General features: G+C 49.1%; 1 protein-coding gene across 1 annotated transcript in view; it reads right to left on the minus strand.

Annotated features, from left to right (window-relative positions):
• Nucleotides 1-24,702, minus strand: part of DYNC1H1 (dynein cytoplasmic 1 heavy chain 1) — a 117,632-nt gene that overhangs the window by 28,002 nt on the left and 64,928 nt on the right. The window contains exons 57-71 of the mRNA XM_063948631.1: nucleotides 18,820-18,973; nucleotides 18,589-18,735; nucleotides 18,367-18,517; nucleotides 17,725-17,978; nucleotides 17,491-17,625; nucleotides 15,987-16,081; nucleotides 14,976-15,150; nucleotides 14,814-14,889; nucleotides 12,613-12,773; nucleotides 12,389-12,500; nucleotides 12,240-12,300; nucleotides 12,025-12,148; nucleotides 1,715-1,828; nucleotides 1,284-1,454; nucleotides 643-860 (exon numbers count right to left, since the gene is read on the minus strand). Coding sequence (XP_063804701.1) covers nucleotides 643-860; nucleotides 1,284-1,454; nucleotides 1,715-1,828; nucleotides 12,025-12,148; nucleotides 12,240-12,300; nucleotides 12,389-12,500; nucleotides 12,613-12,773; nucleotides 14,814-14,889; nucleotides 14,976-15,150; nucleotides 15,987-16,081; nucleotides 17,491-17,625; nucleotides 17,725-17,978; nucleotides 18,367-18,517; nucleotides 18,589-18,735; nucleotides 18,820-18,973 — 2,148 coding nt within the window. The remainder of the gene's footprint in view (nucleotides 1-642; nucleotides 861-1,283; nucleotides 1,455-1,714; nucleotides 1,829-12,024; nucleotides 12,149-12,239; nucleotides 12,301-12,388; nucleotides 12,501-12,612; nucleotides 12,774-14,813; nucleotides 14,890-14,975; nucleotides 15,151-15,986; nucleotides 16,082-17,490; nucleotides 17,626-17,724; nucleotides 17,979-18,366; nucleotides 18,518-18,588; nucleotides 18,736-18,819; nucleotides 18,974-24,702) is intronic.

The raw sequence follows: 24,702 nt of genomic DNA on the forward strand, positions 1-24,702 counted from the left end.
TAGGGGGCACTAGTGCTGGAGCAGGGCAGGGACGCAGTTGCACCTTGGGGTATAGAGGGCGCTAGTGCTGGAGCAGGGCTGGGATGCAGTCATACCTTGGGGTATAGGGGGCACTAGTGCTGGAGCAGGGCTGGGACGCAGTCATACCTTGGGGTATAGGGGGCACTAGTGCTGAAGCAGGGCTGGGACGCAGTCATACCTTGGGGTATAGAGGGCGCTAGTGCTGGAGCAGGGCTGGGACGCAGTTGTACCTTGGGGTATAGAGGGCGCTAGTGCTGGAGCAGGGCTGGGATGCAGTCATACCTTGGGTTATAGGGGGCACTAGTGCTGGAGCAGGGCTGGGACGCAGTCATACCTTGGGGTATAGGGGGCACTAGTGCTGAAGCAGGGCTGGGACGCAGTCATACCTTGGGGTATAGAGGGCGCTAGTGCTGGAGCAGGGCTGGGACGCAGTTGTACCTTGGGGTATAGAGGGCGCTAGTGCCGGACGCAGTCGTACCTTGGGGTATTGGGGGTGCTAGTGCTGGAGCAGGGCAGGTGGGGTATAGGGGGCAATAGTGCTGGAGCTGGGTCGCAGTCCAATAGGGATGAAAGAAATAACTGTTCCATAATAAGATTAAGAAGACCGTTGCACATGATTACCTGATGCCATCTGGCATTTGGATGTCCTTGTGTCCATCCACCTTACAAGCAAGTTTAAAGTCCCCATCAAAACTTGAAGTAGTGAAGAGTCTGTCGAGGAAGGTGTTGAGCAGACGCTGATCAAATTCATTATCAATGCGGCCTCCGTAAATGGACTGTGCCATCAGGGTCTTTAAAGCGGACCATGGTATCTTATCTGGTGAGATGTTCTGCCGGCCCTGAAGACGTAAATGGAGTTTCATTACTGAGGGTGGATGTGATCTGGGTCATTAGCTTAATGAGGGTGAGAAGTGAAGGGATGCGGGAAGGAATGGATTGATGCACACTCAGCACTATGTGCCCGTCTGGAAGACTGTGCCACCAGTGGGTACAGTAATTTGTGCAGGTAACTGACAACTCCCCCTTCATTGATGTGCTAAGCCGGCTGTAACTAGGAGAAGCTAGAACGGAAATCAAACCACGGTAACAAGAGCTCAGTAAAAGCTTTACCCTGATACCTCAACATGTGCTGAGCCTCAGTTCTGGTCACCAGCGCCCCCCCGAACCCCGTATGTAAGAGGTCACATCGGCCGCCTCAGATATAAAATGAGGAAACCGGCAGGCAAACCTCTACGATGATGTCCTCTCAATACATCACTTGCCTTCGCGGTGTCGTCCAGCCAAGTATCCACCGTGTCACAGGCCGATCTCAGATCGGATTCACCAAATTCGTATTTCTTAGACCAACCTAGTGGAGCGTAACGCAGGCGTTCCTGGATGATTGCGTGGAACCAGGCCAGCAGGAAATACAGCCGAGCACGCTCGTTTGGAGACTGCAGAGAAACAAAGGAAGAGAGTAAATCATGAGTCTATATACTGCACACAAATGTGGTCCTTATGCCTCCGTGATATGACTGGTTCACAGGAAACAGCCTGGCAGAGAGCGATATCCAGTCTACAACATGGCTGCCTCTTTTGTACCTGGACAGCACCTCATACAGCTATTCACCAAGACAGAGGTGTGAGGCCATAATCCCGGCCAGGCTGCAAGACCCTTACCCTGGTACCCTCAGCACGAGCAGTCTGGACTCACCTTGCAGATCCTAGAGACGGGAATGCTACTGAAGGTTCGCAGCATGTTGGCCTTCACGCCAGGTGGTGGTTCAAACACAAAGATGCGGCCAGCGCGCAGGAGATTCACTGGCACCTATGACCATAAAGGACAAATTAAAGGGAGATTACTACATGCAATTTACTATATATAATTCTATATCCCCCCTCGTTTGTAATTAAACATAGTGTGAGTAGACGATTTCCCACGTCCTTATGAAAAGGCCAAACCCTGTACTCCCTTCGAAGGAATGTCAGGACACAAAAACAGCATTTTACCAGTAAAAACCCTTTCTCCGATTCCATAGAGGACACTGGGAACTCGGGACTATAGATGGTGGCGAGTTGAGTCTTGCACTTTAAATCTTGAATGATTCTGGCCGGGCTTCTACACATCTATACCCCACGTGACTCCGTTAAGCTTAACCAAGCCCAGAGGAGAAAGGACAGACAAGGAACCTTAAACCAACTATCCAAACCACACAAGTCCAACAGACGCCATAAAAGAGCAATGCTGATGAGCCAGCCGTGTTCCTGTAGGAAGGCCACATTCAGTTGAAGATGGTGGTGGAGTACTTCCGGGGATTGCGCCAAAAACAGAAGGTCTCCAGGTATAGAAGTATTCTGACCCCCAAGTTGTGCCGTCATAAGAGCCATTATTTTGGTAAAGACCTGAGGTGCCGTAGAAAACCCGAAGAGCAGGGCCTGAAACTGATAATGTCACCGAAAGACAGCAAATCTGAGGAATTGCTGATGTTTGGGAGTAATAGGCACATGCAGGTAGGCATCCTGAATATCTAAGGATGCCATGAAGTCTCCAGGTCCCAAAGCCAGGACAACGGAGTGGAGAGTTTCCATGCGAAACTTGGGCACTTGGATAAACCTGTGATTTGAGGTTGACAATAGGCCTATGGGAACCATTTGGCTTTTGAACCAGGAAGAGGGTGGAGTAAAAACACTTCCCTTGATGTACTGGAAGGACCGGTATTATTACCCCTGAATTTAGCAGAGGTTGAATGGCTTCCTGGAGAGCCAGGGCCTTGACTGGGTCTGTTGGATGACCTCTACAAAAGAACTGCTGGAGAGGGCGCTTCAGAAAGGTGAGAGCGTACCCGTGAGAGACCACTTTTCATACCCAGGCGTCAGTGGTGGTCTAACGCCAGGACTCTGCAAACTGAAGAAGTCGGCCTCCCACCCTGGGATCCCCCAGAAGGAGGACTGCGCCATTAGATGGAGACTTTGCAGCTGGGCGTCTGGCAGCCCAATTGTTTAGAGTGGGGTTTGGCGGTCTTGTGTAAGCCAGACTGCCTGTGAAAGGACTGGCCTTTAGCCTTACAATGGGGGCGAAAGGACCGGAAGGAGGACGTCCTAGGCAGATTCATAAGCTACAACAGTAGCCACGATCTTGTCCAACTCGGCGCCGAACAGTATGGCTCCAGCGAATGGCAGAGATTCGAGCGCCTTCATGGAATCAGTGTCTGCTTTCCAGAACTGCAGCCACAGGACCCTCCGGGCGACCACAGAGGTCGCTGACGCTTTAGAAGCAAGGACTCCAGTATTCAACACTTCTACTCCCAGGTAAGAGGCTGCTTCCCGGATACGAGAAATGTGGGCTAGCTGTTCCCAGGTAGCGTCTGATGGAAAGCTGTCCTCAAGCGCATCAGTCCAGCCTTCAATAGTCTTAGCTACCCAGGCTGAGGCCATAGCTGGCCGTGTAATAGCGCCTGCATGCGAATAGATGGACTTGAGACAATGTAAATGCTTTCTATCTGGTGGCCTGGGTGGGCATGGGACAGGACGTGCATCCTGAAGCTCCCCAGCCTATTGAGCCTGTAATTTATCCTGTTGCCGGTTACTGGACTCCTTTTTCCCTGAACCTGCGCTTGACATACCATTGATACCTGTGGAGTGGTTTGGGGCCTCTTGAGGCTGTGTACCTCCTTCTGTGGCCTGCTACTACTCCGGTCACCTGTGTGTGAAACGCGCTGCTGGCTATCTTGGATTTGGCTTGCCGGCTGCCTCCTGTGAACTCTGGTGGTGCTGCGTGCCCATGTGGGGTCTGGACATGGTGACCGACTCTGCCTGGCTGCTTGTGGAAGTCCCTTGCGTCGATTCATCTTCTGCTTCTCACTTTGGTGTCCTGACGTGCGGCGGCCATCTTGGTCTCTACACGGCTGCCTCAGAGCTTTATCTTGTGGCTGTTTCTGTGCCTGCTGCTGCCGGGCTGTCCCTCTGTGGCTCAAAGTTCCCTGTCTCCTTTTTTCCTGTGTATCTCATGGAGCAGGTTCTTCAAGCTATCTTGGAGTCAGGGGATAAGATGGTGACAAGAGTGGCAGGGCTCCATGCTGATTTATGCCTTGGCCGCTTGGATTAAGCGCCCTTCTGCCTGGATGCTGTACCAGAGAGGATGGGGGAGATTGTACCTTTGCAGGGTGTAACATTAGTCACATCACCTTTACACTGTGAACCTCCTGCTATTGTGTGCCCTGATGCTATGCCAAAGAGTGTGGAGGTGACTGCACCTTCGCAGGGTGCAACATTTGCCACATCACCCCTATATTGTGTCTCCTGCTGTTGTGTGCCTGGATGTAGCGCCCAAGAGAGTGGCAGGGAATGCTCCTGCGCAATTTCTGGACTCCTGTTAAAAATCATAAATAAACACAATTTAAAAAAATAATAATAAGATTTTACTAACCGGTAAACCTATTTCTCGTAGTCCGTAGTGGATGCTGGGGACTCCGTAAGGACCATGGGGAATAGACGGGCTCCGCAGGAGACTGGGCACTCTATAAGAAAGATTTGGTACTATCTGGTGTGCACTGGCTCCTCCCTCTATGCCCCTCCTCCAGACCTCAGTTAGGATACTGTGCCCGGAAGAGCTGACACAATAAGGAAGGATTTTGAATCCCGGGTAAGACTCATACCAGCCACACCAATCACACCGTATAACTCGTGATACTATACCCAGTTAACAGTATGAAATATAACAGAGCCTCTCAACAGATGGCTCAACAATAACCCTTTAGTTAGGCAATAACTATATACAAGTATTGCAGACAATCCGCACTTGGGATGGGCGCCCAGCATCCACTACGGACTACGAGAAATAGATTTACCGGTGAGTAAAATCTTATTTTCTCTGACGTCCTAGTGGATGCTGGGGACTCCGTAAGGAACATGGGGATTATACCAAAGCTCCCAAACGGGCGGGAGAGTGCGGATGACTCTGCAGCACCGAATGAGAGAACTCAAGGTCCTCCTCAGCCAGGGTATCAAATTTGTAGAATTTAGCAAACGTGTTTGCCCCTGACCAAGTTGCAGCTCGGCAAAGTTGTAAAGCCGAGACCCTTCGGGCAGCCGCCCAAGATGAGCCCACTTTCCTCGTGGAATGGGCTTTCACTGATTTAGGATGCGGCAATCCAGCCGCAGAATGCACCAGCTGAATTGTGCTACAAATCCAGCGAGCAATAGTCTGCTTAGAAGCAGGAGCACCTATCTTGTTGGGTGCATACAGGACAAAAAGCGAGTCAGTCTTCCTGACTCCAGCCGTCCTGGAAACAAAGTTTCAAGGCCCTGACTACATCCAGTAACTTGGAATCCTCCAAGTCCCTAGTAGCCGCAGGCACCACAATAGGTTGGTTCAAGTGAAAAGCAGATACCACCTTAGGGAGAAACTGGGGACGAGTCCTCAATTCTGCCCTATCCTTATGAAAAATCAGATAAGGGCTTTTACAAGACAAAGCCGCCAATTCTGACACACGCCTGGCCGAAACCAAGGCCAATAACATGACCACTTTCCACGTGAGATATTTCAGATCCACAGTTTTAAGTGGTTCAAACCTATGTGATTTTAGGAAACAACACCACATTGAGATCCCAAGGTGCCACGGGAGGCACAAAAGGGGGCTGAATATGAAGCACTCCCTTTACAAAAGTCTGGACTTCAGGCAGTGAAGCCAGTTCTTTCTGGAAGAAAATCGACAGGGCCGAAATCTGGACCTTAATGGAACCCAATTTTAGGCCCATAGTCACTCCCAACTGTAGGAAGTGTAGAAAGCGACCCAGCTGAAATTCCTCTGTTGGGGCCTTCCTGGCCTCACACCACGCAACATATTTTCGCCAAATACGGTGATAATGGTTCGCGGTTACTTCTTTCCTGGCTTTTATCAGCGTAGGAATGACTTCCTCCGGAATGCCCTTTTCCTTTAGGATCCGGAATTCAACCGCCATGCCATCAAACGCAGCCGCGGTAAGTCTTGGAACAGACAGGGCCCCTGCTGTAGCAGATCCTGTCTGAGCGGTAGAGGCCATGGGTCCTCTGATATCATTTCTTGAAGTTCTGGGTACCCAAGCCCTTCTTGGCCAATCCGGAACCACGAGTATCGTTCTTACTCCTCGCCTTCTTATTATTCTCAGTACCTTTGGTATGAGAGGCAGAGGAGGGAACACATAAACCGACTGGTACACCCACGGTGTCACTAGAGCGTCCACAGCTATCGCCTGAGGGTCCCTTGACCTGGCGCAATATCTCTTTAGCTTTTTGTTGAGGCGGGACGCCATCATGTCCACCTGTGACCTTTCCCAACGGGTTACCAACAGTAGGAAGACTTCTGGATGAAGTCCCCACTCTCCCGGGTGTAGGTCGTGTCTGCTGAGGAAGTCTGCTTCCCAGTTGTCCACTCCCGGAATGAACACTGCTGACAGTGCTAATACGTGATTTTCCGCCCATCGGAGAATCCTTCTGGCTTCTGCCATTGCCATCCTGCTTCTTGTGCCGCCCTGTCGGTTCACATGGGCGACTGCAGTGGTGTTGTCTGACTGGATCAGTACCGGCTGGTTTTGAAGCAGGGGTTTTGCCTGACTTAGGGCATTGTAAATGGCCCTCAGTTCCAGAATATTTATGTGTAGGGACGACTCCTGACTTGACCATAGTCCTTGGAAGTTTCTTCCCTGTGTGACTGCTCCCCAGCCTCGAAGGCTGGCATCCGTGGTCACCAGGACCCAGTCCTGTATGCCGAATCTGCGGCCCTCTAGAAGATGAGCACTCTGCAGCCACCACAGTAGAGACACCCTGGTCCTTGGAGACAGGGTTATCAGTTGATGCATCTGAAGATGCGATCCCGACCACTTGTCCAAGAGGTCCCACTGGAAGGTCCTCGCATGGAACCTGCCGAATGGAATTGCTTCGTATGAAGCCACCATTTTTCCCAGGACTCGTGTGCAGTGATGCACCAATACCAGTTTCGGTTTAAGGAGGTCTCTGACTAGAGATGACAGCTCCTTGGCTTTCTCCTGCGGGAGAAACACTTTTTTCTGTTCTGTGTCCAGAATCATCCCCAGGAACAGTAAGCGTGTGGAAGGAACCAGTTGTGACTTTGGAATGTTTAGAATCCAGCCATGCTGTTGTAGCACTTCCCGAGATAGTGCTACTCCGACCAGTAACTGCTCCCTGGACCTCGCCTTTATAAGGAGATCGTCCAAGTACGGGATAATTATAACTCCCTTTTTTCGAAGGAGTATCATCATTTCTGCCATTACTTTGGTAAACACCCTCGGTGCCGTGGACAGTCCAAACGGTAGTGTCTGGAATTGGTAATGGCAATCCTGTACCACAAATCTGAGGTACTCCTGGTGAGGAAGGTAAATAGGGACATGCAGGTAAGCATCCTTGATGTCCAGGGATACCATGTAATCCCCCTCGTCCAGGCTTGCAATAACCGCCCTGAGCGATTCCATCTTGAACTTGAATTTTGTTATGTACGTGTTCAAGGATTTCAAATTTAAAATGGGTCTCACCGAACCGTCTGGTTTCGGTACCACAAACAGTGTGGAATAGTAGCCCCGGCCTTGTTGAAGTAGGGGTACCTTGACTATCACCTGCTGGGAATACAGCTTGTGAATGGCCTCTAGCAAAGCCTCCCTGCCCGATGGAGTCGTCGGTAAGGCTGATTTGAGGAAACGGCGGGGGGGAGGCGCCTGGAATTCCAGCTTGTACCCCTGAGATACTACTTGAAGGATCCAGGGATCCACCCGTGAGCGAGCCCACTGATCGCTGAAATTCCTGAGGCGGCCCCCCACCGTACCTGGCTCCGCCTGTGGAGCCCCACCGTCATGCGGCGGATTTGGAAGAAGCGGGGGAGGACTTTTGGTCCTGGAAACCTGCTGTGTGTTGCAGCTTTTTCCCCCTTCCTCTGCCTCTAGACAGAAAGGAGACGCCTTTTCCCCGCCTGTTTTTCTGGGGTCGAAAGGACTGTACTTGGTAATACGGTGCTTTCTTAGGCTGTGAGGGGACATGGGGCAAAAATGCAGACTTCCCAGCTGTTGCTGTGGAAACAAGGTCTGAGAGACCGTCCCCGAATAACTCCTCACCCTTATAAGGCAAAACTTCCATGTGCCTTTTAGAATCTGCATCTCCTGTCCACTGCCGAGTCCATAAGCCTCTCCTAGCAGAAATGGACAATGCACTTATTCTAGATGCCAGCCGGCAGATCTCCCTCTGTGCATCTCTCATGTATAAGACTGAGTCTTTTATATGCTCTATGGTTAGCAATATAGTGTCTCTGTCTAGGGTGTCAATATTTTCCGACAGGGAATCTGACCAAGCAGCAGCAGCACTGCACATCCAGGCTGAAGCAATAGCTGGTCTCAGTATAACACCAGTGTGTGTGTATATAGATTTTAGGATAGCCTCCTGCTTTCTATCAGCAGGTTCCTTTAGGGCGGCCGTATCCGGAGACGGTAGTGCCACCTTTTTAGACAAACGTGTGAGCGCTTTATCCACCCTAGGGGGAGTTTCCCAACGTGACCTATCCTCTGGCGAGAAAGGGAACGCCATTAGTAATTTTTTTGAAATCACCAATTTTTTATCAGGGAAAGCCCACGCTTCTTCACACACATCATTCAATTCCTCAGATGGGGGAAAAACTATTGGTAGTTTTTTCTCCCCAAACATAATACCCTTTTTTGAGGTACCTGGGTTTATATCAGAAAGGTGTAATACCTCTTTCATTGCCTCAATCATGCCACAAATGGCCCTAGTGGACATTAAATTTGACTCATCGTCGTCGACACTTGCATCAGTATCCGTGTCGACATCTGTGTCTGCCATCTGAGGTAGTGGTCGTTTCAGGGCCCCTGACGGCCTTTGAATCGTCTGGGCAGGCACGAGCTGAGAAGCCGGCTGTCCCGCATTTGGCATGTCGTCAAATTTTTTATGTAAGGAGTCAACACTTGCACGTAATTCCTTCCATAAGTCCATCCACTCAGGTGTCTGCCCCGCAGGGGGTGACAACACATTTATAGGCATCTGCTCCGCCTCCACATAAGTCTCCTCATCAAACATGTCGACACAGCCGTACCGACACACCGCACACACACAGGGAATGCTCTTAAAGGAGACAGGACCCCACAAAAGCCCTTTGGGGAGACAGAGAGAGAGTATGCCAGCACACACCAGAGCGCTATAATAATACAGGGACTAACTGAATTATGACCCTTTATAGCTGCTTATTGTATTAAACTGCGCCCAAATTTAGTGCCCCCCTCTCTTTTTTACCCTTTCTGTAGTGTAGACTGCAGGGGAGAGTCAGGGAGCTTCCTTCCAGTGGAACTGTGAGGGAATAATGGCGCCAGTGTGCTGAGGGAGATGGCTCCGCCCCTTTTTCGGCGGCCTTTTCTCCCGCTTTTTTCTGTATTCTGGCAGGGGTAATTACCACATATATAGCCTCTGGTGCTATATATTGTGGTTATTTTGCCAGCCAAGGTGATATTATTGCTGCTCAGGGCGCCCCCCCCCAGCGCCCTGCACCCTCAGTGACCGGAGTGTGAAGTGTGTATGAGGAGCAATGGCGCACAGCTGCAGTGCTGTGCGCTACCTTGGTGAAGACTGAAGTCTTCTGCCGCCGATTTTCCGGACCACTTCATGCTTCTGGCTCTGTAAGGGGGACGGCGGCGCGGCTCCGGGAACGAACACCAAGGACGGGTCCTGCGGTCGATCCCTCTGGAGCTAATGGTGTCCAGTAGCCTAAGAAGCCCAAGCTAGCTGCAAGCAGGTAGGTTCGCTTCTTCTCCCCTTAGTCCCTCGATGCAGTGAGCCTGTTGCCAGCAGGTCTCACTGTAAAATAAAAAACCTAATTTAAACTTTCTTTCTAGAAGCTCAGGAGAGCTCCTAGTGTGCAACCAGCTCGGGCCGGGCACATAAATCTAACTGAGGTCTGGAGGAGGGGCATAGAGGGAGGAGCCAGTGCACACCAGATAGTACCAAATCTTTCTTATAGAGTGCCCAGTCTCCTGCGGAGCCCGTCTATTCCCCATGGTCCTTACGGAGTCCCCAGCATCCACTAGGATGTCAGAGAAAAAGCTTTCTATCCGTTGCGTCCTTGAGGGAAGATACTGTCAGAATAGGTAATAGAAACTTAGAATGTGACGGCAGATGAGAACCACTTGACCCATCTAGTCTGCCCCTTTTTTTTAATCCTTTAGGTAATCTCAACCTTTCTGAACCTTCGTTCTTTGTAAGGATATTAGATATGCCATGTAATGCAGAGCTTCTAGCAAGGCGCGCTACGCGATAATCTACCGCAGGGGGAACCTCCTACTTAGCGCAATGTCCTATTGGGAGAGAGTAAAAAGACAAGTCTTTTTGGGAGCTGGAACCATTTGCCAGGAGCAAGCCATGCTTCACTCGAGGTCAGTAAGATGATACGACTGAGGGAATTCAGCCTTAACCACCATTTGGCGTTTAAATACCGGAGTCTTAGGCTTAGGAGCCAGTCCCTTATTCTCTATGTCAAGAATAGATTTAACCGCCCGCATCAGGGCGAGGACAGCCACTGTAGAATGTCATTCATGCTCACCAGAGGGAGATTCGGGGACAGAACAAACATTGGGTTTAAGTCAGCCAACCCTGAACCAAGCTGATGATGTAACGGCGGAGGGAGCGGCACCCTCTAACACCGGCTATAACGCACTGTCACTGAACAAATCTATGAAATGATATTGGATATTTCTACCCAATCGCTCACTGGGAAGCTCACATACATACACAAGTGTCCGTGTCACGCTAAACTCACTCAAGAACCTTTGTATGCAGGAAAGATGCGCTGTATGGTCACCGTCAGCGCACCGATGTGTATGCACTTCTATGACTGCCACCCCAGCGTGGCTTTACACGTCAGTATAGGATATGACCACTTGTATTGAATTTTTATTTTTTTGTATTTTATTTTTCATTCATATATGGTTGAGCTACCGCTCTTATTTGATCATAATAGTTATGTTTTAATACATACACGATTACATGAAGAGCGCACGACTAATGCGCCCTACACACTGGGAGATAATACTGAAAGATATGAACGATCTCGTTCATTAATGAACGAGATACCGTTCATATCGTGCAGTGTGGAGGCACCAGCGATGAATGATGTGCGGCCCCGCGCTTGTTCATCGCTGGTGCCCCGTCGCTTGTGCATGCAGGCCAATATGGATGAGATCGTCCATATTTGCCTGCACGTCTACGGAGCCGGGTGATGGGGGGGGGAGTGAAGAAACTTCGCTCCCCCCGTCACTGCCCCCCCGCCGCCGGGTCGCCCATATCCGCCGTCGGGTAGCTCGGTGTCAGATCGCAAAGTGTGTAGGGCCCATAAGGAGGAACAGAGTTTGGCCCACGTTGGTGGATCACCCGCCTGAGTGTCTGTACCCCGTCTCCATGGTACAGATCGCAGTTACAAGTCGGGGTGAATACAGAGAGTCTCCTAATTATAGGACACAGTATGCACTATCGTTGGTTTTTCAAGGTAAGTATTTCTGTCCCGTGCAGAATGAACCTCTTGCTCCTTGAATATACAGGAGCCTGTAGTAAAGACACCCTGCTCCACTGAGTGATGGGTGAGATCTCCAATCCTAAACCATTCTAAACATGGCAGGCGCCATTCACCTCCACCCCAGAGTTCTCAGCGTCCCCCGAGGAAGTAGGAGAAAACAGAATATACATGGGCCACGACCCCCAACTCCTCTCCCGTTTTTACCTCCTGTATAAAAGCACCATGTAGGAGTGTGAGACCGTTACGGATGTTGTGCGTCACTGATTGGCTATGAACAGAGCCCTCTGGTGACATCATAACCAGCTGGGCCAATCAGTGACTCGGAGAAGAAGTGTAAGGCGAGAGAGACCCTGGCTCATCCCCTCCGCCACCTGCTGCTTGTACAGGAGAGGAGTAGAAGGAATGAAATCCATCACCCGGTATATCTCACTGACCCTGCCTATAAACAGATTAGTCACGTGCGCTTTACCTTGGGGTTAATTTCCATGGTTAGGAAGAGCCGGAAAGAGGAATGTGGCTGCAGAGAGTGGAGCTTCTTTTCCAGCTGCATCAGCCAAGCGGGAGCCAAGTGGACGTTCTTCAGCATCACCCACCTGAGGAACCAACGTCACATATTACACCAACCATTGCAGCCGATCTGCCACCAGGAGCCCCATATCACATAGTAACGTCAGATTGCCTCACCTTCCCGACTTCACCGCAGTGTTTATCGCCTTCTCCGCCTGATTAAAGCCTTCGGCTGAGCCTAAATACACAAAACCACGCAGCAGGTGTCAGCGACAACACAATCATCCATTAACCATCAACTCCTGCCCCAGATTCTCAGGACATACCGATGGCGATTGACGTGATCTGACTATTCTGTTCAGCTGCTAGGTCTTCCACGCGGCCGCTGGCGTCATAGCCGGGAACAGAGCACATCAGAACTGGGGTGTTTGGTTTCACCTGAAGATAAAACCACAATGCAATGAGCCCCATTACATCTAGGTGTAATACGGTCAGATAGGAGATCATTAAACCCTGGAATGTTCTAGGTGGTGGCGATGGCAGACGTTACCTCTGTGTCCACGATGTATGCCAGATCCAGGGGCTGATCGATGACCGACATAAAAGAGTCTCCAAGGATTGTAGAGACAAAGATATGTGCCATGGCCAACAAGCGGTCTGGGCGGAAGGCCTGGATCAGAAGCAAGCGATGGACAGCTTGGCCGATGGGCGCTGAAGACAAGAACACATGTTACATATATCTCTGCGTAACCAATACCGTTCTCACTTATACAGGCCAGAAGTACAATCCATCACTCTTCTCATATTGTCTCCCGGTGTACCCATGTGTAAGATGGAACCGCACATATCTGCTTTATGATACAATCTGGCACTAGGAGTATCTACGGGTTACTTACTACCCAGTGGTGTGCAGTCAGGTGAGGCAGGGCCTCTCCTGTCATACTCCAGTATACTCCTGAGCTGCGACTATAGAAAGTATAGGAAAAATACAAAGAATGTATTATAAATATCTTCTTTGTATTATTGTAATCCTTTTTATAGTTAAAACTCTGGAGCAAAAAGTCTGACAGGTGAGGTAGTGCCTCCTCAAACCCCTGCCTACCTTGTCCGCACATCTCTGATCAAAACTCACCAAATTTCCCGCAGTATATAGTGCTGCACCGGTGTATAATGTCCATATGTATATACTGCTGCCCCTGTGTATAATGTTCACATGTATATACTGCTGCCCGTGTATAATACCCACATGTATATACCGCTGCGCCTGTGTATAATGCCCACATGTATATACTGCTGCGCCTGTGTATAATGCCCACATGTATATACCGCTGCACCTGTGTAGAATACCCACATGTATATACCGCTGCACCTGTGTATAATGCCCACATGTATATACCGCTGCGCCTGTGTAGAATGCCCACATGTATAAACCGCTGCACCTGTGTAGAATGCCCACATGTATAAACCGCTGCACCTGTGTAGAATACCCACATGTATATACCGCTGCACCTGTGTATAATACACACACACATGTATATACCGCTGCACCTGTGTATAATGCCCACATGTATATACTGCTGCCCCTGTGTATAATGCCCACATGTATATGCTGCTGCACCTGTGTATAATACCCACATGTATATACCGCTGCGCTTGTGTATAATGCCCACATGTATATACTGCTGCGCCTGTGTATAATGCCCACATGTATATTCCGCTGCGCTTGTGTATAATGCCCACATGTATATACACCGCTGCGCTTGTGTATAATGCCCACATGTATATACTGCTGCGCCTGTGTATAATGCCCACATGTATATTCCGCTGCGCTTGTGTATAATGCCCACATGTATATACACCGCTGCGCTTGTGTATAATGCCCACATGTATATACTGCTGCGCCTGTGTATAATGCCCACATGTATATACCGCTGCGCTTGTGTATAATGCCCACATGTATATATACTGCTGCACCTGTGTATAATGCCCACATGTATATACCGCTGTACTTGTGTATAATGCCCACATGTATATACCGCTGCGCTTGTGTATAATGCCCTCATGTATACACCGCTGCACCTGTCTATAATACACACACACACACACACACACGTATATACCGCTGCACCTGTGTATAATGCCCACATGTATATATACTGCTGCACCCGTCTATAATACACACATGTATATACCACTGCACCTGCGTAGTGCCCACATGTATATACTGCTGCACCTGTGTATAATGCCCACATGTATATACTGCTGCACCTGTGTATAAAGCCCACATGTATATACCCCTGCACCTGTGTAGAATACCCACATGTACATACCATAGCACCTATGTATAATGCCCACATGTATATGTACTGCTGCACCTGTCTATAATACACACATGTATATACTGCTGCACCTGTCTATAATACACACATTTATATACCACTGCACCTGTGTATAATGCCCACATGTATATACCGCTGCACCTGTGTATAATGCCCACATGTATATACTGCTGCACCTGTGTATAATGCCCACATGTATATACTGCTGCACCTGTGTATAACACCCACATGTACATAGAGGACAATTTTTTTACTTTATTTAAGCGCTTTATAATGTACTCTGAGCCGTAAGATTGGACGCTATGCCAGACACGCGTCTAATTTGCACAGTGTATCCATGAACAATATGCTTTATAACGGAGGTCCGTACCGAGTAAGTGATATTATACCATGAATAGAAGGAAACACCTACTTGCTGGCTTATCTTCATTCCATATGTACGGCACGGTCTGCTCAGGGGAACTGCTCTCCAGCCATATGAAGAATTGCTGCAAACAGACCAGATATTAGCTTACATCAGCATTATCGTCCCGGACTCTCACTGACCACAGACAGCGACACACAGGACACTCACGTCATCAGCCTCAACCTTAGACATGACATCCCTGAACGCTGGCAGGTTGGAAAGTCTGATCATGGCCTCCACCTGTTCTTCCGTCAGACCGCTCATTTTCGGCACAGAGGCGGAGCCAAGCACAATCTCTTTGCCTCGGAGGAAGTGCTGGAACTCGTGGTCATACGTGGGCTCCCTACATTGGAAACAGCGACAGTCAGTATACACGTGGCAGAACTCAAGACGGATTCATGCAGAGACAGATACACAAGCTATGCCAATACTACAACGGAAGAGATTTTACTCTTAGCGCACTGACTTCTGCAGCACTGCACCCATAGCCCACACTGTAACCTGGAGGTCATGACGCAGCGTACCCCAGATGGATGATGGGAGGAATATAGATGGGGAAACGACTGTAATGAGATAGTTACAGGGGCAGGCATAGTTGTAGTGTAGACCTATTGGCAAAGTTTATGAGCCTACAGGAAGGGTGGGGAACCTTTGGCCCTCCAGCTGTTGTTGAACTACACATACCAGCATGCCCTGCTACAGTTTTGCTATTTGACCATGCTAAAACTGCTGCAGGGCATGCTGGGATGTTTAATTCTACAGGGCATTTGCCCTTTAATAAACAGCCTAACGTGAAGACTACATGTACTGGGGGTGCACAGGTGTATCCGTCATTGGTTGACCCTCAGGAGGTGCTAATTATTTCATTTGGGATCTCCTGACAGGACATGTATTACAGATCTCCTCTGTATCACGAGGACTGGAGTTGTGAAACACTGATAATAAAGATAAGAATATGTAAACTATGCTGGCCCGCTCCACACCCCATCTGTCTAAAGCAGGCATGTCCAAACTGCGGCCCTCCAGCTGTTGAAAAACTACACATCCCAGCATGCCCTGACACAGCTTTGGCATGCTGGGATATGTAGTTTCACAACAGCTGGAGGGCCGCAGTTTGGACATGCCTGGTCTAAAGTCAGTCCAGTGTCCCCTAGTGGATGAAAGAGAAAGAGGCATTACCCAATGGTTCCCTTCAGTTTAATTCTAGCCAGCAGCATGGCGAAGGTTATGTGGTCATTATGCAGCATTCCGCGAGCCACTCGGTTGAAGGCCACCTACAGACAGGACATGAAGAGGAGCAATCCATTATACAAGGACATACAGTATAGAACAGACAGAAAACTTCTTCTATTTCACAAAACGTCTTTACAATGGCAGCAAGATCTGGCGTAACGGTAACGTATTCTGCGCAATGTGTTTTCTGTCTTGTGTTAAACATAAAGTGGCACGCAGAGCCCGGTCGGCACATCCCTATATAACGCACGCAGTACCCGGTCAGCACATCCCTATATAACGCACGCAGAGCCCGGTCAGCACATCCCTATATAACGCACGCAGAGCCCGGTCGGCAGATCCCTATATAACGCACGCAGAGCCCGGTCGGCAGATCCCTATATAACGCACGCAGAGCCCGGTCGGCAGATCCCTATATAACGCACGCAGAGCCCGGTCGGCAGATCCCTATATAACGCACGCAGAGCCCGGTCGGCAGATCCCTATATAACGCACGCAGTACCCGGTCAGCACATCCCTATATAACGCACGCAGAGCCCGGTCAGCACATCCCTATATAATGCATGCAGAGCCTGGTCAGCACATCCCTATATAATGTATGCAGAGCCTGGTCAGCACATCCCTATATAATGTATGCAGAACCTGGTCAGCACATCCCTATATAACGCATGCAGAGCCTGGTCAGCACATCCCTATATAACGCACGCAGTGCCTGGTCAGCACATCCCTATATAATGCACGCAGAGCCTGGTCAGCACATCCCTATATAATGTATGCAGAGCCTGGTCAGCACATCCCTATATAATGTATGCAGAGCCTGGTCAGCACATCCCTATATAATGTATGCAGAGCCTGGTCAGCACATCCCTATATAATGTATGCAGAGCCTGGTCAGCACATCCCTATATAATGTATGCAGAGCCTGGTCAGCACATCCCTATATAACGCACGCAGAGCCCGGTCAGCACATCCCTATATAACGCACGCAGAGCCTGGTCAGCACACCCTATATAACGTACGCAGAGCCTGGTCAGCACACCCTATATAATGCATGCAGAGCCTGGTCAGCACATCCCTATATAATGCATGCAGAGCCCAGGCAGCACACCCCTATATAACGTACGCAGAGCCTGGTCAGCACATCCTATATAACGCACGCAGAGCCTGTCCAGCACATCCCTATATAACGCACGCAGAGCCTGGTCAGCACACCCTATATAACGCACGCAGAGCCTGGTCAGCACACCCTATATAACGCACGCAGAGCCTGGTCAGCACACCCTATATAACGCACGCAGAGCCTGGTCAGCACACCCTATATAACGCACGCAGAGCCTGGTCAGCACATCCTATATAACGCACGCAGAGCCTGGGCCCACCGCCTCCTGCTTCTCAGGACACTTGCACTCTGACCCAGTCTGGCAGATATCAGGAGGCCTCCTAAGCTCACCTGGAACAGGTCCTTGGTGATGACGGAGAGACGCTGCGTGTGGTCGGTGGTGCCCGTCAGGTTGGCGTTCTCGTACAGAACAGTGTGATAGATATCCAGGAAGAACTGCAGAGAATACTGGTACAGGAAGTGTATCTAGGGAAGAGACGAGGCAGGATAAATGAGAAGTGACCACCAGCCATAAGCTCTGGGTTCTATAATCAGAAACACGACACGCCGCGTTCCATCCCTTACTTGTTTCAGGGTCTCCATGGTGAAGTAGATGCTGCTGCAGGCAGTGGACAGGGGCAGGTACTGCTGAGACACTGTCTCCACCTCCTGCATGATGATGTCCGTTTCCTCCACTTTGCGGGTCACCTCCGCCGCCTCCTTTTTCAGGTTCTCCAATGTAGTGATGATCGTGTCGTCGTCCAGTATACGCCCCTTCACCTCGTTGAGGGCTTGGAGCAGCGACTTCTCCAACTGCCTCAAGCGAAGTTGGAACTCACCTACAGAATTAAAAGAAACGTTTTTCCTATCTACCGCCAAATCACTCAATGGCCGTCACCGCAAAGATTCGCTCGCCGACAACGGCTCTTCCCTGGTCAGCAAATACACAGCACTGTGTCTGACACACCTACACGTCAACGGATCTGAGCTGAGGTAATAGGTAGGTACAAATCTAGGGAGGTATTGCTCTCATCATATTCTCCTGTGGTCAACTGTCGCTGGTCTGCAGAGTTTGAGTCAACCAGTGACGTTACTGAGGTACGAGGCACAAAGCATGCTTATGAATATTGATAAAGTCAGCATTCATTAATAAAACTGCAAGATGTATTCTGATGGAAATTGGCGCAATTCCCAGGATGAACGCACATTAATGAATCCGACGCATACCTTGCAGTTTAAGAAGATCTGAGCGTTTCTCATCTACATCCGGCCGTTCTGCCTTCAACACCTCATTCAGACACTGGCTCTGCAGACTGCTGCGAGTCACGGTGAAGTTCACAAACGTCACACGCGAGCACAGATCCGGCGGAAACTCCACCTTAACAAACAAAACCGTATAAGTAACAGACTCATAATGTAGCGGCAAGTAATGTACAGACTTCTACGTACTGTGGGGTCTCTCGTAGAGAGGAAGATGACGAATGACGGGGACAAATCAATGTCCTGATCTCCGAGTGTAATCAGCACTCTGCCTCCAGTTCTGCGCACTTCACGATTCAGAACAGGATTCAGTATAGGATCATAGCTCTCAACATCCTGACAAAGACAACCAGAGCTAATCATCCGCACTCGCGAGGATCAGCATGTGACCTGTACAGACGCAGTAGATCGCTAGCTTACCTGAACAAGAAGAGGGTTTCCAAAGCGGAGGGCACTTTCCAAGTTCTTTCTGAAAGCATCATCCAAAAAGCTTGTGCGGGTGATCTTCCGGTCCTTGTACTCATTCATGATGAACTCTGTTGCTTGGCCTGATGGATCAATGATCAGGGGATACCTACGGGTACAAAGAGGAGGAAATATCTTCATCACTAGTCACGGACAGTGGCCACATGGTTATTCACAACTATCTATTCTGAACGCAGCTGCCAGTCCTATCTTCCTCATTAAAAGGCCCATCGCCATCTCTACACCCCCAACCCTGATGTTTCCCTGTGGAAACCTATGTACCCTGCTCCAGAAATCCTAACCAAATTACCCGCAACATACATCTCTTACCTCATACTATCTCCCAGCCCAAGCTCTCCGCTCTGCAAAGGATCTGCATCTCTCACCCACATGGGTTACCTGCTCGCAGTCACGGGCACAGGGCTGTGTTCTGGCTGCACCCGCTCTGCGGTATACCCTCCCATGCACAATTAGACTTTCCTCTAGTCAAACTTTCCATCGTACCAAGATACCTCACCTCCTCAGGCAGGTATCACATTCCAGGGCCACCCACATAACCTCCATAAGCTATCCTACACCATTACATCCCCTCTATAGCATTAACAGTTTAATAGATGGTTGTGCAAATTACGTTGCGCTTTACAAATGGAAACAGTGATCAAACAAAACTGGACAGTCAGAGGTAGGAGGGCCCTGCTCACAAGCTTACAATCTATAGGGAAATAGACACTGATACACAGGACAGATGCTACCTATTGCATAATGGTCACCAGATTGCTAGGTTCTTGGTGGGCTGTATGATATGGTCACACTGGTAAGAGTCAAGACTGACACCTAGACAGCGAGCTTGTGGGGTAGGGATGATTGTTGAGTCCTCAACAGAGATAGAGATATCAGGTTGGTAACTACTCTTGGCCGGTGGAAATATAATTAATTCTGTTTTGGAAATATTACGTTTGAGGTAGCGAGATGACATCCAAGATGAAATGGCAGAGAGGCATTCAGTGACACGGCCCAGTACAGATGGTGATAAATCTGGGGAGGATAGGTAGATTTGATGATACGGAAATCCAAAAGAGCTGATTAGTTTCCCAAGAGATGAGGTATAGATAGAGAAAAGCAGAGGACCTAAGACTGAGCCTTGCGGTTCTCCAACTGAGAGATGTAGCGAAGAGGAGGTGAAATCAGAGAAACAGATACTGAAGAAGCGATTAGATAAGTAGGATGAGAACCAAGTAAGGGCCATGTCCTGAAGACCTAGGGATGTAGTGTCTGTATGAGAGAAAAGTGGTCACAGTGTCACATGCTGCAGAGAGATCATGTATAATGAGTAGTGAGTAATGGCCTTTAGACTTCACAGTGACCAGATCATTCACTACTTTACTCAGTGCTGTCTCTGTGGAGTGTTGGGAATGGAACCCTGACTGATGTGGGTCCAATAAGTTCAGTGAGGTAAGAAAGTGTGTGACACGAGTGTAGGCAAGTCTCTCAAGTAACTAAGATGCGTGGGGGCTGAGAGACGGGACGGGAGAGAGGCGTGGGGGCTGAGAGACGGGACGGGAGAGAGGCGTGGGGGATGAGAGACGGGACGGGAGAGAGGCGTGGGGGATGAGAGACGGGACGGGAGAGAGAGATGGCACGGGAGAGAGGCATGGGGGATGAGAGATGAGACGGGAGAGAGGCATGGGAGCTGAGTGATGGGACGGGAGAGAGGCATGGGAGCTGAGAGATGGGACGGGAGAGAGGCATGGGGGCTGAGAGATGGGACGGGAGAGAGGCATGGGGGCTGAGAGATGGGACGGGAGAGAGGCATGGGGGCTGAGACACGGGATGGTGGTTATAGAGTTTGGGTCAGAGTTTTGTGTTTACAGGATGGGAGTAATCACTGCATGTTGTACAGAGAAGGAAAGATACCAGTAAAAATAGGATTTTGGTACTTACCAGGTAAATCCTTTTCTTTGAATCCATAGGGGGCACTGGAGTACTCTTGGGATATGGACGGGCGTAGCCGAACAAAGGCACTGAATATTTAAATTTAGGACTCTCCCCCCTCCATATCCCCGAGTACCTCAGTGTACTCTCTCAGTGTTTTTTACTGAGCGAACAGGAACTATATAGAGAGGTTGACAATGGAGAATACCTATAACATAACGGACAACAACCATGTTGACCCATAACCTTACTGTCAACTAAACAGTTGACACCATAACCGATAGAACTTTATAATTTGAACCCATCGGTGAAAATGTGTTACCATAAGCTCCTCTGAGCTTAATATCAATCAAGTAAAACTTGTTACCCTAAGCTCCCTTGAGCTTAAAACAACCCAGGTAAAACTGCTCTGGGTGGGCGTCCAGTGCCCCCTATGGATTCAAAGAAAAGGATTTACCTGGTAAGTACCAAAATCCTATTTTCTTTATCATCCACTAGGGGTCACTGGAGTACTCTTGGGACGTACCAAAGCTTCCCTCGTGGGCGGGAGAGCTGTTTGATACTTGTAACAGTAGGCAGCCCAAAGCTAGATGCTGATGGCGCCACCATTCATAACGTGTAAACGTGCACAAACGTGGTGCACTGAAGGCTATGTAGCCGCGTCGTAGACGCTCCACGACCCGCTGGGTCTGACATTCCCACAGAACCTGTGGGATGAGCTATTACTGACGTAGGCGATTGTAACCTAGCCTTAAAGTAAGCCTGACTTGTAGTCATTATTATTATCCAACTGGATAATGTCTGCTGAGAAACTGGCTAACCCCAGTTGGCAGTATCATAGAGAACAAACAACGTATTCATATCACGTACTGTAGACGTTCGGGACATATATAAACGCGTAATGCGTGTACCACATTCAGAATTCTAGAATGTGCTGTCCACACAGGAACCACTATTGGTATATTGATGTGAAGAATACGAAAGCGGAATTCGTCCGAAGATCTGCTTTGTCATGAGAAAACTCAAATACGGTGGCTTGGAATACAAGGCACCCAAATATGAAAACAAAACCCTTGCCGAAGCACCCTTGCCGAAGCCAAGGCTAGAAGAAAAATGTTTTCCAAAGTGAGAAACTTAATCCCCATTTGTTGTAAGGGTTCAAAATATGAAAACTGTAAGAAATCTGAACCCAACCTCAAGCCACCTGGTGTTGTAGGTGGGATAACTAGAGTCTGAACTTTGATGACACCTTGTAGAAAGATGTGTACAGACGCAAATAGAGGCAAACGTCTTTGAAAATAAGTTTACCATACAGATACCTGCACCCTTAGTGCAGATAAACGCAGTTTTCCATCCCACCCCGTTTATCAGAATACGGGTAACTTGAAGGATGATGTCGGATACTTCCGAGGTTTACCACCTATGTAATCACACGAAATTTTGTAATAATGAGCTGTCTTAAGCGGCTTACTAGCTCGTAACATGGTTGGTATAACCGATACTGTAATGCTCTATTTCTTAAGAGGGCGGTCTGAACCCTCACCCCGTCAACCGCAGCTGCGGTACCTAGGGAATAGGTACATAGGTAACTATGGGTAAAAGAACGTTCCCTGATGTAACAGGTTGGACGTATTATGAGCGGCCAAGATCGTGTGCAAGTATTCCTTGGAAATTCGAGAAGCAAACTTCTCCGAAACCCATGAGATACCACCAGTATGACTGTGACGAACTGTCTTATGATCCGTTTTTGCAACGGAGAGAGCAGCGGAAAATGGTGGAGCCAGATACCCGATGCTGAATGACCACATGAATGTGAGAGACTCCACCACCACTGCCCTTGTGATCTGTTGTTTTGTACACATACTGAGCTTTTGTAATTGTGGCGAGATGCCATCATGTATACCTGAGGGTAACCCCCTTCTGTGGACTCACATATGAAACACCTCTGGAATTAATGTCCAGTTTTCAGGATCCAAATCCTGACGGGTGAGATCATCTGTCTAACAGATGTCCACTCACGGAACAGATGTCCACTCACGGAATGATCTCTTGACATTTGCACATAATGGTGTTCTGAGCCATTGAGGATTTGAGTTACCTGCCGCATTGCCATGCGGCTTCTTGGTTCTCCCTGGTTGTTGTGTATGCAACTGCCGTTGCCTTGTCTGACTGCCCCTGGTCAGACTGAAAGCGAAGCATGTATTGCATTGTAAAATGCACGGAGTTCCAGGACATTTATCGACAGCAATCTGTCGTGATCCATTTTAGAACCTTTGTCGCTGATCTTGTTTAACTACAAATCCTGACCCTCTGCGACTCTCGTCCCGAGTATATGCACCCTTGTTCCTCTGTGGGAAACGCGAGTGAAGGGTGGCGAACTAAATTAAAATAAGAATTTACTTACCGATAATTCTATTTCTCGGAGTCCGTAGTGGATGCTGGGGTTCCTGAAAGGACCATGGGGAATAGCGGCTCCGCAGGAGACAGGGCACAAAAGTAAAGCTTTTACAGGTCAGGTGGTGTGTACTGGCTCCTCCCCCTATGACCCTCCTCCAGACTCCAGTTAGGTACTGTGCCCGGACGAGCGTACACAATAAGGGAGGATTTTGAATCCCGGGTAAGACTCATACCAGCCACACCAATCACACCGTACAACTTGTGATCTAAACCCAGTTAACAGTATGATAACAGAGGAGCCTCTGAAAGATGGCTTCCTAAACAATAATAAGAATTTACTTACCGATAATTCTATTTCTCGGAGTCCGTAGTGGATGCTGGGGTTCCTGAAAGGACCATGGGGAATAGCGGCTCCGCAGGAGACAGGGCACAAAAAAGTAAAGCTTTACTAGGTCAGGTGGTGTGCACTGGCTCCTCCCCCTATGACCCTCCTCCAGACTCCAGTTAGGTACTGTGCCCGGACGAGCATACACAATAAGGGAGGCATTTTGAATCCCGGGTAAGACTCATACCAGCCACACCAATCACACCGTACAACTTGTGATCTAAACCCAGTTAACAGTATGACAACAGAAAGGGCCTCTTAAAGATGGCTCCTTAACAATAACCCGAATTAGTTAACAATAACTATGTACAAGTATTGCAGATAATCCGCACTTGGGATGGGCGCCCAGCATCCACTACGGACTCCGAGAAATAGAATTATCGGTAAGTAAATTCTTATTTTCTCTATCGTCCTAAGTGGATGCTGGGGTTCCTGAAAGGACCATGGGGATTATACCAAAGCTCCCAAACGGGCGGGAGAGTGCGGATGACTCTGCAGCACCGAATGAGAGAACTCCAGGTCCTCCTTTGCCAGGGTATCAAATTTGTAAAATTTTACAAACGTGTTCTCCCCCGACCACGTAGCTGCTCGGCAGAGTTGTAATGCCGAGACCCCTCGGGCAGCCGCCCAAGATGAGCCCACCTTCCTTGTGGAGTGGGCTTTTACAGTTTTAGGCTGTGGCAGGCCTGCCACAGAATGTGCAAGTTGAATTGTGTTACAAATCCAACGAGCAATCGACTGCTTAGAAGCAGGTGCGCCCAACTTGTTGGGTGCATACAATATAAACAGCGAGTCAGATTTTCTGACTCCAGCCGTCCTTGCAATGTATATTTTTAAGGCTCTGACAACGTCCAACAACTTGGAGTCCTCCAAGTCGCTAGTGGCCGCAGGCACCACAATAGGTTGGTTCAGATGAAATGCCGATACCACTTTAGGGAGAAAATGCGGACGAGTCCGCAGTTCTGCCCTATCCGAATGGAAGATTAGATAAGGACTTTTATAAGATAAAGCCGCCAATTCAGATACTCTCCTGGCAGAGGCCAGGGCTAGTAACATAGTCACTTTCAATGTGAGATATTTCAAATCCACCTTTTTCAATGGTTCAAACCAATGGGATTTGAGGA

The sequence above is a fragment of the Pseudophryne corroboree genome, chromosome 12 (genome assembly GCF_028390025.1).
Source record: "Pseudophryne corroboree isolate aPseCor3 chromosome 12, aPseCor3.hap2, whole genome shotgun sequence".
NCBI lineage: Eukaryota > Metazoa > Chordata > Amphibia > Anura > Myobatrachidae > Pseudophryne > Pseudophryne corroboree.